General features: G+C 34.8%; 1 protein-coding gene across 2 annotated transcripts; it reads left to right on the top strand.

Moving 5' to 3' along the window:
• Nucleotides 1–6,026: 6,026 nt before the first annotated feature.
• Nucleotides 6,027–11,164, top strand: mle (dosage compensation regulator mle). Of its 2 annotated transcripts, XM_034339677.2 has the most exons (9): nt 6,027–6,455; nt 6,520–7,018; nt 7,465–7,511; nt 7,582–7,823; nt 7,933–9,571; nt 9,642–10,009; nt 10,078–10,347; nt 10,415–10,660; nt 10,735–11,164. In XM_034339677.2, exons 1-9 carry the CDS (start codon nt 6,377–6,379, stop codon nt 11,062–11,064), a joined length of 3,720 nt encoding a protein of 1,239 aa, XP_034195568.2. In that variant the 5' UTR covers nt 6,027–6,376; the 3' UTR covers nt 11,065–11,164. The 2 variants fall into 2 exon arrangements, with proteins under 2 accessions (XP_034195568.2, XP_034195569.2); XM_034339678.2 differs by lacking the exons at nt 6,027–6,455; nt 6,520–7,018 and adding an exon at nt 7,122–7,365.
• Nucleotides 11,165–11,170: the final 6 nt, after the last annotated feature.

Genomic DNA, 11,170 nt, shown 5'->3' with positions numbered 1-11,170 from the left:
TAAAACAGTCAACGTTTCATCGAAAATTAGGCCGAACAGAAACTGATTTAAGCGCCACCTCAATTATCGCATGATATCAACCATATCAACTAATGCTATACACCTAAATGACACGTGTATGCTACGATAGCTATATGTATAAGTACATAATTAAACAATATTGACCATGCATTCGTTATTATTAATTTTCTTTCCGTAAAATTGTAGTTGCAATGTGATACACTTCAGAATCTGAAAGGTATAGTTCCTGAAAAATATATAACAGAGATTAAATAGAAAAAAAAGCATAAATTTCGCAGCAATTTCGCTCGTATTATTTGCTGCATAATTAATAAATGTACCATAGAAATAATGATACAGTTATTAATTAGTCATCAAATAATAACGATTGCCCAGGTCTCACCACGAGGAGGTTGCTGCGGTTTGGAGATCCGCTCTACCTCATCCCATCCACCCTCCATTTATGCAAATTTTTACTTTCATTCAATAATGCATTCCTCTCGAAAATTGTTATAAGAAAAATATTTGTTAGTCAACGTAGCGAATTTCTATCAAATGAAAAGCAGAAATTATGTGCTCTGTGGACAAGAGCGAGATCTGGCGCCTGACCAGAGTCATGGATAAAGTCATGGCCTTTCCAATGTACAACGTTTCTGCTTGAAATATCTTCGCCAGGGTTGATTTCTTTCTACCATTGCGTATCAAACAACTTCGTTCTTTCTAAATTCCATATTTTGTGATTTTCTTTTTATTTTATTTTTAACCGACTTCGAAAAGAAGGAGGTAATTAGTCATTTGTAATTAGTCAAAAATCATACAAATTCCTTTTTCAGGAATTATAAAATTACTATAGTTATACGTTCTGTATGGTAATATTGCAATCCCGAAAATACTTTTCTGAATTTAAACTATTGTTTCCCAATTAAAAAATATATAAATCTTTTTATAGTAGCTCTTAGCTTGATATCGCTTTCTAAAAGTTATCTTCAGAAAACGATATCAATTACCAGGTCACACCACGTGGAGGTGGCTACGTTAGTGACCCACCCTAAAATCATAAGAACGTGAAACCATTCAAAACAGACAACATAAAATAAAAATTTAAGCAATACAATCTTGAAATAGAAAATAAAATTAACATCCTAATATCAGAAACAATTGAGAAAATAATAATAATTTAACAATAAAATGCTGTAACGGAAAACATAATTATTAGGATTAGATAAACAATAACGTGAAACCATTAAAAACAGACAACATAAAATAAAAATTTAAACAATACAATCTTGAAATAGAAAATAGAATTAACATCCTAATAGCAGAAACAATTGAGAAAATAACAATTCAACAATAAAATGCTGAAATAGAAAATATAATTAACATCATAATTTCTGTAACAATTAACAAAATAACAATTCAACAATAAAATGCTGAAATAAAAAATATAATCAACATCATAATTTCAGTAACAATTAAAAAATAATTCAACAATAAAATGCTGAAATAGAAAATATAATTAACATCATAATTTCGACTACAATTGAAATGAAAAATGCCGACAATAGAAAATATAATTACCATTACAATCTCAGGGTATGTTTTAAATAAATAGAACATAATTAAAATAAGAACATGAAATATAATAGATGTGCAAATCAATAAGAAAAGAATAATTTATTTCAATAAAGCAATAAACGAAAAAGAAATAGGGGAAATAAAATCGCGAGTTGACCATTCAACGAACTCGTAAAATGTCGAGTTCAATACGTCCTGGACGGTATTATTCATACCGTTCAAGGAAAAACACAAAAAATGAAAAAACAAATTAGCGAGCATAGTGACAGAATGACTGTCCATCCGAAGATGGAGAGCCATTAGTAGTTCCCCTCTTCTGGGCAAATTTTGCCGGGGCTCTTCAGCATATAGCCTCTTCTTTCTTCGGCAATAGCCTCACAAAAATCACTCGCGAAAATTTTACGTTTGCTTAGACATTTGTAAAAACGTAACACGTAAACGAGCAACGATCCCTTGAATCGCTACTCGCATACCTGCACAATTTTTGCAAATGTCCAAGCACAAAACACTTTTTAATTTCACTTCACTTCACTTCACTGCACTTTCACTTTAATACTTCATTTTTGTAATCGGGTCTAGTACCACGACTACGACTTACAAACTAATAAGGCTTGGCCTTAAAAAAATCAAGAGAGAATGCTAAATTAATTAATTGATAAATTAATTAAATTGCATTTTCATCTTTTCTCTTGATTTTTGGTTTCCCAACCCCAGATACAAGCTTCTCACGTATTAGAGGAGAATACGAAGAGAAACATGAAAGCTTGCTCTGGCCCTGCCTACTTATAAACTAAACTCAATCACACCAGAAGTAAACTACCTGCCTGCCTATCGCTATATTTAAAAAAGGGCAAAAATCATTCTCACAAAAATTCACTCCACGGTTCTCATACAACCACCCGGGTGCAAAAATGCCTACACCTAGGGAGAACGTCCCGGGACGCCTCCGACACCCGAGTTCAATTCAACTTTCACACTCTAATAAAATCATACCTTTTTGCTGAAATCGACTGACAAATAATAGTGAACATTATGCTAAAGTAATACATTTCATTTTCGTATTCTATTGAATTATCTAATGTAAAAATTTTTCAATTTATTCTTGATAAGTATTTTGTAATGTTATAGTAAGTTAAGATTGTTAATAAACGATACAAATCCCACATCCTAACCACACACACACATGTGGAACTTCTATCGTGGTTCACTATTGGTTCACTACTTTTGTCAGTCGCCAAAATGTATTACACTTAAAACTAAACCTTGTCCACCGCCCTCCACCCACGCGAGTACATCTAAGTACCCGAATGAGCTTTGGGCATAAAAATGAACAAGGCCAAAGGTATTTTCACCTACCAGTTTTCTTCACGTGTGCTGAAATGCCTAAGCTAAAACGTATGATTAGCAAAAACTAAAGATGATATCCTCACTTTATTAATAGTAAGAATATCGGCGAAATTTCACGGCTCCGATTTAGTATATGGGCTAGCCCCCCCAGGGGGTTTTATTTTTAATAAAAGTGGTTCGACTTTGCAAATATAAAGCTTGAAGAGCAAATACAGAAAAGCAAAATTAAGTAACTATGACATAAAACATGGTGCACTGCTAATATCAGTTGGCAACGGAGGTTCTTAGGCCCCCTGGACTTGCGCCCGACGCTACATACCACCCACCCCGCCTGGACGTCGTAACGCCTGGACAGGATGCACCCCTTCGCTAAGAGCGCTACCCGCCCGTCCAACACGTTGCATCCAACGGTGTCAGATTGACGGACGCCCATAGTATAGACAAAAGGACTACAGTTTAGAATATGGTAACATACTTTCATATGTTCCGTATTCTAAAGCTGCGCCTGCAAAGGCCTAGTAATGCATGGGTTTATCTCCCATGAGATGGTGTTTCCCGGTCTTATGCCGCGGAATCCTTGTAACTAATTTGATTAATTAAATAAAACATTGAGTTTAAAAACCAAAAGGATTCCCACCGAATACTAGTAAGTGCATCGTCATAGTTACTCTCGCGCTGGAAATTTTTCGCAACACTAATTAAAATAGAAAATCCTGATCTAGCAACATGACTAAAGGGGAGCTTTAAATTATGCTTGAAGAGCAAATACTGAAAAGCAAAATTGAGCAAATATGACTCAAACATTCGTCCACTGCTAATATCAGCTGGCAACGGAGGTTCTTAGGCCCCCTGGACTTACGCCCGACGCTACATACCACCCACCCCGACTGTTTAAGGCTCTAGGCCCAGGCAGGGTGCACCCCTTCGCTAAGAGCGCTACCCACCCATCGAACACGTTGCATCCAACGTGTTCGAGTGGTGGACGCCCATAGTATAGGCAAAAGGACTTTAAGACAGCTTAGCGTATGGGATGCAACATACTTAAATGTTCCGTACTCTATGGCTGTGCCTGCAAAGGCCTAGTAATGCATGGTTTTATCTCCCATGAGGTGGTGTTCACGGTCTTATGCCGCGGAATCCTTGTAACTAATTTTATCAAATAAAAACCAAAAGGATTCCCACCGAATACTAGTCAGTGTATAGTCATATTTACTCTCGCGCCGGAAATTTTTCGCAACACTACTTAAACTTGAAAATCCTAACGGGGTAATATTTCATTACACAAGCGTATGTGGGTGGATAAATGATTATGTGATAGAGTTCGTGAGGCTGAAGTGCGAATGATGAGTGTTTAGGGTCGAGAACCGTGAACGTGACAGAATGAATTTCAAGTTCCAAAGGGGAACTTTATACAATGCTTGAAGAGCAAATACCGACCCGCCTGGGGGCCAGCCCATATACTAAACTGATGCCAATTTCACGAGTAAAATCGGAAAAACGTTTCAATTTCAAGAGCGATTTCGTTATCAAAGTAAGTAGTTATAATAATTAATAGCATTCATGCTTATTACTTTGATATTGAAATCTGCTCATCGCGAAATAAATTCTTGTACATATAAAAAAGAAAGTGTATTGTGAAGTCGGAGGGTCATCCGACTTCTCTACATTTTTAAACTCGAAATCTATATATGTAAATATGTACAAGAAAACCCTATCCTGAGCTAAGGCATAAAATACACAAAAAAGCAATTTGCACGATTATCATTGTATAAAATGATACAGTGATATTCGTGGGTCACTATACTCGCTCAAAAAATAAAAATTACAACCAATTCCCGTGTCGCTACGGACCATTCGTCCTACGACATGATGGGAACCGGAGGAACTTTAAAGCATGCGACTCACCGATCGTTGACTTGCACTACTGCACTCGCCACGCATCTTAGATTGATCCATAGCTCGACTGTTGGCTCGTCAAAGAAACGGTACCCCCACTGGCCAAAGCACTCATCTAGAAGCATAAAAATCACGATTCTTGAACGATATATGTTTTCTCTCAATTTGTTGTAGTTAATATGCTAATACATACTATAATTTAAAAATATGCATGCAAAACTATATGGGAATAACTACATCATAAAATACGGTAAAACACATGCAAATAAATACATCCCAAAACACATGAGGATCAAAACCATAGAACACCATAAAATATTTGCAAAATTGTAGTAAAACACATAGGGTACCACTCCATAAAACCTACTAATAAATCCGTACAAATATACCAAAACACATAGGGTACTACTCCATAAAACCCACTAATAAATCCATATAAATATGCCAACACACATAGGGTACTATTCCATAAAACCCACTAATAAATCCGTATAAATATGCCAAAACACATAGGGTACCACTCCATAAAACCCACTAATAAATCCGTAAATATATGCCAAAGCACATAGGAAACCACACCATAAAACACAATAAAGCACATGCAGGTACATGGGGTACCACATCACACAGTACACTAATGCACTTGTATAAAAATGTCAGAACACATGGGTGACCACACCATAAGTCGCACTAATATATCCGTATAAATATTCCAAAACATGGGAAACACTATAGGAAACACCATAGGCACACACAGTAACACTTGTGGTAACACACTGATAAATCCATGCACGAATATCCATAGTGTCAACCCTTACCGGTATATGTTTGACAGCTCGACCCATATCCTTTGGCGGTCGCGATAAGACTGATTAGATTTGACCTCTCTACAGGTCGCGCTTGTACCGGCGCGCGACGCGCGCAATCAAGCATGACGTTCCGCTTCACCGGTTCCGCAGATTTAACTATTTCTATCTGATATCTGTTAATATTTGTTTAATTATTATTTTATATTTTACAATTGTTTATTAATCAAATTATTGTTATATGTCTATTTAAATTGTTTACTTCTTTACATTTTCGCGTGGGTATATTGCAAAATTTTGTTTAATTATTCTATTAAAAATTATTTAATTATTATTTTTAATTTTACAATTGTTTATTATTCAAACGAACGAACTGTGCCCTACAGAATGAACAAGAAACTAAATTTCTGGTCTGTTTTACCTTGTTGACGTCTTTCGCGAGTGAACAATCAACGAAATCGTAGTTTTCAAATTACTTCTTCCTGGAAACTTGTACATCATCCCTTGGGTGCTCGTTTTATTCTATCCGACCCAAAGAATATCAGTCTGGTCTCTATTTGGACATACGATTCACAGAAATAATTTGTAATGGAACATATTAAATAACTAGTAGTTGCCTTTGTTTCCGATAGATGCTGTCTAATGTCTAATCAGTGTTTACGAATTTACTACTATATAGTGTAGGTTATATTATCAATTTTACCTATTAAATATTTGAAACGTACCCCTTGAAGTACTAATAAAAGTTAAAGATGGGTGATATAAAATCTTTTCTGCATCAATGGTGTACAAAAAATGGCAAAGAACCACAATTTGATGTGAGACCAACAGGTATTGTACAATTATTTTGTAAGCAATGTAATGTTAAAAATTACTTAATTCTATTATTTTGTAGGGTTGAAACATAGACAGCGTTTTCTCTGTGAGCTACGTATACCTGGATTTGATTATGTAGGTGCAGGAAATTCAACTAACAAAAAAGATGCTCAAGGCAATGCAGCTAGGGACTACGTTAATTATTTAGTCCGTACAGGACATGTAAATGCTAATGATGTTCCAAAAGATACAAACAATCTTCAACCATTTGATACAGTACCTATTAAAGTGGAAGTTCAGAATCCTACAACAAAATCTGTGTTTCAAGATGGAATGGGTCCTAATGATATAGGACATGCATATAGAGTATATAATGAACATGGTCAAGGCAATTATACGTACATGGATAGAATAGCAGACCAGAAAAGAGTTGAAGATGCAGAAGATGTTGATGTAAATTCTGGAATTCATGGAAATTGGACTATAGAAAATGCTAAATCAAAACTTCATCAATTTATGCAAACTAATAAAATTAATACTGATTATAAATATACCCAACTTGGTCCAGATCATACAAGGTATGAACTGTTTCAATGTAGCCATTTACTGTAGCACTGGGTGGATTTGTCACTGCAATATAATTCTATTTGAAGTCTCAGATTACACTAAAGATTTATTACAACATAATAAGAAGCAATTGCACAAGTGATTTCTGTACCATTTGAAATTCCACAAGACCATTTTGAAGTACACCGTTCATTTATATTTAATGCTGGTACAAGAGAAAAAATTGTTTCTCTTGTGCACAGATGGAGATGATGTTTAACCAGAACTTCTATTGAAATGATTCAATAACAGTTTTGGTGCAGTCACTTACAATAACTTACTGCAATGTGCTCCAATGTGGTCTTGAAAAATTTTAAATGTAAGTTGAATTTATATTGTGATTGTTTTTTATTATGTATATTGTATACACACATGTATACATAGAATATTAATAATACAAGTACAAATTTCTGTATAGGAGTTTCATGGCTGAAATGACGTTTTATGTAAAACAGCTTGGGAGAGGTATGTTATTAAATAGCTTAATTATTTATATGAACTTTACAATAAAAAATTTTAACAAAATAAATTTTAGACATTACTGGTCGGGAAACTGGTTCGAATAAGCAAACTGCATCAAAAAGTTGTGCTTTATCTCTTGTCAGACAGTTATATCATCTTGGTGTTATCGAGGCATTTAATGGTACTTTAAAAAAGAATAAAGAAGCAGAACAAATGAAACCATATCCAGTTAAAATTTCACCAGAATTAATCGATCAAATATGCGATGTTCTTACAAGTTTAAACGTAACACCCATTTCCATCAAATCGGTTGAGGTAATTTTTAGTGGTTATCAACATTAATGTTATTCTTATTACAAGTTATGCCATGTTATAATTATATATAAATATATGATTTATTTTACAATGCAAATTTATATTATAGGAATCAGTTCAACAACAAGAAGATCAATCTACCAATGCTGTTTCTCTATTAACAAATCAAGTATTGGATGACTTTATTTCATCTGTACCACAGCCTGCTGGTGTAGTAAGTTGGTCTCCTCCACAACAAAATTGGGATCCATGGACCGGTTGTAATATAGACGAGGGACCACTTGCTGCAATGACTTTAGAACAGTTGTCAGAAGATTTACTATATGAGCAACGTGAAAGACTGCAACAAGATGTTAATCTTCAACAGATTATTAAAGAAAGATCTACTTTGCCAGTTTTCTCGATGAAAAATGAAATAATGAATGCTATTAATGAAAATTCTATTATTATTATTCAAGGAAACACAGGTTGTGGTAAAACAACTCAAGTATGTCAGTTTATTTTAGACGATTACATTGCATCAGGTCAAGGTGCATTCTGTAGTATTGCAATTACGCAACCCAGGAGAATATCTGCTGTATCTGTAGCTGATCGGGTTGCCACAGAAAGAGGTGAAAATTTAGGAGAGTCTGTTGGTTATTCTGTACGATTTGAATCTGCTTTACCAAGACCTTATGGTAGCATAATGTTCTGTACTGTTGGTGTACTTTTAAGAAAATTAGAAGGTGGTTTAAGAGGTGTATCGCATGTTATTGTTGATGAAATTCATGAACGAGATGTCAATTCTGATTTCATTATGGTCGTTCTTCGTGACATGATTCATATGTATCCAGATTTACGAATTATTTTAATGTCGGCTACAATTGATACAACATTATTCAGCAACTACTTCAATAATTGCCCGATAATAGAAGTACCAGGCAGATCATACCCGGTTCAACGATATTTTTTAGAAGATTGTATACAATTAACAAATTTCGTACCACCTATGGATTCCAAGAAACGTAAAAGTCGGGATACAGATGATTTACCAACAGAAGGAGAACCAGAGGAAAACTTGAATAAAGTCATTGGTGAAACTTATTCTATCCAAACAAAAAATGCCATGGCACAACTGACTGAAAAAGAAATAAGTTTCGAGCTCATAGAGGCTTTACTGAGATATATCAAGGAACAAGGTATTCCAGGTGCTGTTTTAATTTTTTTACCAGGCTGGAATTTAATATTTGCGTTAATGAAACATTTACAACAACATCCCGTTTATGGTGGACCAGATTATGTAATTATACCATTACATTCCCAGTTACCTAGAGAAGATCAACGTAAAGTTTTTGATCCTGTAGATGTAGGAATAACAAAAATTATTTTAGCAACAAATATTGCTGAAACCTCGATTACAATTAATGATGTAGTCTATGTGATAGATTCTTGTAAAGCTAAAATGAAGCTTTTTACTTCTCATAATAACATGACAAACTATGCTACTGTTTGGGCTAGCAGAACAAATTTAGAACAGAGGGAAGGTCGAGCGGGACGTGTTAAACCGGGATTTTGTTTTCATTTATGCTCTAAAGCACGGTTTAATAAAATGGATGAACATATGACCCCGGAAATGTTCAGAACGCCCTTACATGAATTAGCATTAAGTATTAAACTATTAAGATTAGGTAGTATTGGAAAATTTTTATCGAAAGCAATTGAACCACCTCCGATAGATGCTGTAATTGAAGCCGAGGTCATACTACGTGGTATGTTACTTTAACCAAATATTTATATTAAATATTCATCCTTATGTTGACTGTTTTATATTTATTATAGAGATGAAGTGTTTAGACAAAAATGATGAATTAACACCTCTAGGTAAAATATTGGCTCGATTGCCTATAGAACCACGTTTAGGTAAAATGATGATTCTCGGTTGTATGTTTCGAGTTGGTGATGCACTCTCTACAATGGCTGCGAATAGTACAACATTTCCAGAAGTATATAATATGGGACCTGATGTAAGGCGTTTATCCGCACAGCAAAAATGGTTTGCCGGTGCAAGATATAGTGATCATGTAGCAATGTTACACGCTTTTCAAGCATGGGAAGAAGCTAGACTAGGTGGAGAATATGCGGAGCAAACATTTTGTGATTCCAAAAATTTAAGCATGCCCACATTAAGGATTACTTGGGAAGCTAAGGTACATCCAAACATATGCTAATTTAATTCATCGTAAAAATTTATGCTAACAATATTATTTGTACATAGAACCAATTGCAAGCACTTCTACAAAATGCTGGATTTCCGCAAGAAACTCTTTGCCCCACGCCATTGAATTATCAGGCTGGTGCAGATGTTCGTCTTGATACAATTACCGCACTGTTATGTATGGGTCTCTATCCAAATGTTTGTTATCATAAAGAAAAGAGGAAGGTGCTTACCACTGAATCTAAAGCAGCATTAATTCATAAGACCTCAGTGAATTGCAGTAATTTTGAACAGAATTTCCCATTTCCATTTTTCGTGTTTGGAGAAAAGGTAAAATACTCTTTGTGCGATTAGATAATTATAATTTGATGTTAATTTTTATCTTACTCTTTCGCAGATTCGTACAAGAGCAGTATCCTGTAAACAAATGACTATGGTATCGCCAATTCATTTACTATTATTTGGTTCCCGAAAAGTTGAGTACACTAACGGTGTCGTAAAATTGGATAATTGGATAAATTTAGATATGGATCCAAATCACGCAGCAGCAATAGTGGCTTTACGACCCGCTTTAGAAAGTCTTGTCGTGAAAGCCGCAAAAGAACCAGAAACTATTTTAGAATTAAGTCCAAATGAAGAAAAAGTAATATTTTATGATAACTTCTATTTTTCATAATATGATTGCAAATAATTACATCTTATTTTTTCTATTTGTAGGTATTAAATGTTATTAAGTCATTATGTGGAATGAATTCCTGTCGTTATAATCTAGATCAAATTACTGGTGGTGGTTTTCAATCACGAAGGCCACCAAGGGGACATTCGACCAATTTCTATTCGGACAACGGCAATCCTGCAAAAATGATGAGAATGGGTGGTGGTTTCCGTGGAAGTCCTCGCGGCGGAGGTGAAGGTAGTGGTTATTCAAGAAACAGTTATTTTGGCGGATATAGAGGTGGAGGCAATAGAGGATATGGAATGCAGAATTCACGTGGATGGGGCGGTGGAAATTGGGGAGGTAGAGGAAATTTTCGCGGTCGTTTTTAGTTATAAGCTTTAATAATTCCTAAACTAGTATTTCTCTAATTATTCATGCGTAATCAGTATATTTTGCACTAATATATGTCATCTTCAAAGCAAAGCTGTAAACAAA

Source organism: Osmia lignaria, chromosome 10 (genome assembly GCF_051020975.1).
Source record: "Osmia lignaria lignaria isolate PbOS001 chromosome 10, iyOsmLign1, whole genome shotgun sequence".
NCBI lineage: Eukaryota > Metazoa > Arthropoda > Insecta > Hymenoptera > Megachilidae > Osmia > Osmia lignaria.
Note: the sequence above shows the minus strand (reverse complement) of the source record. Positions and strands in the feature narration are given on the sequence as shown.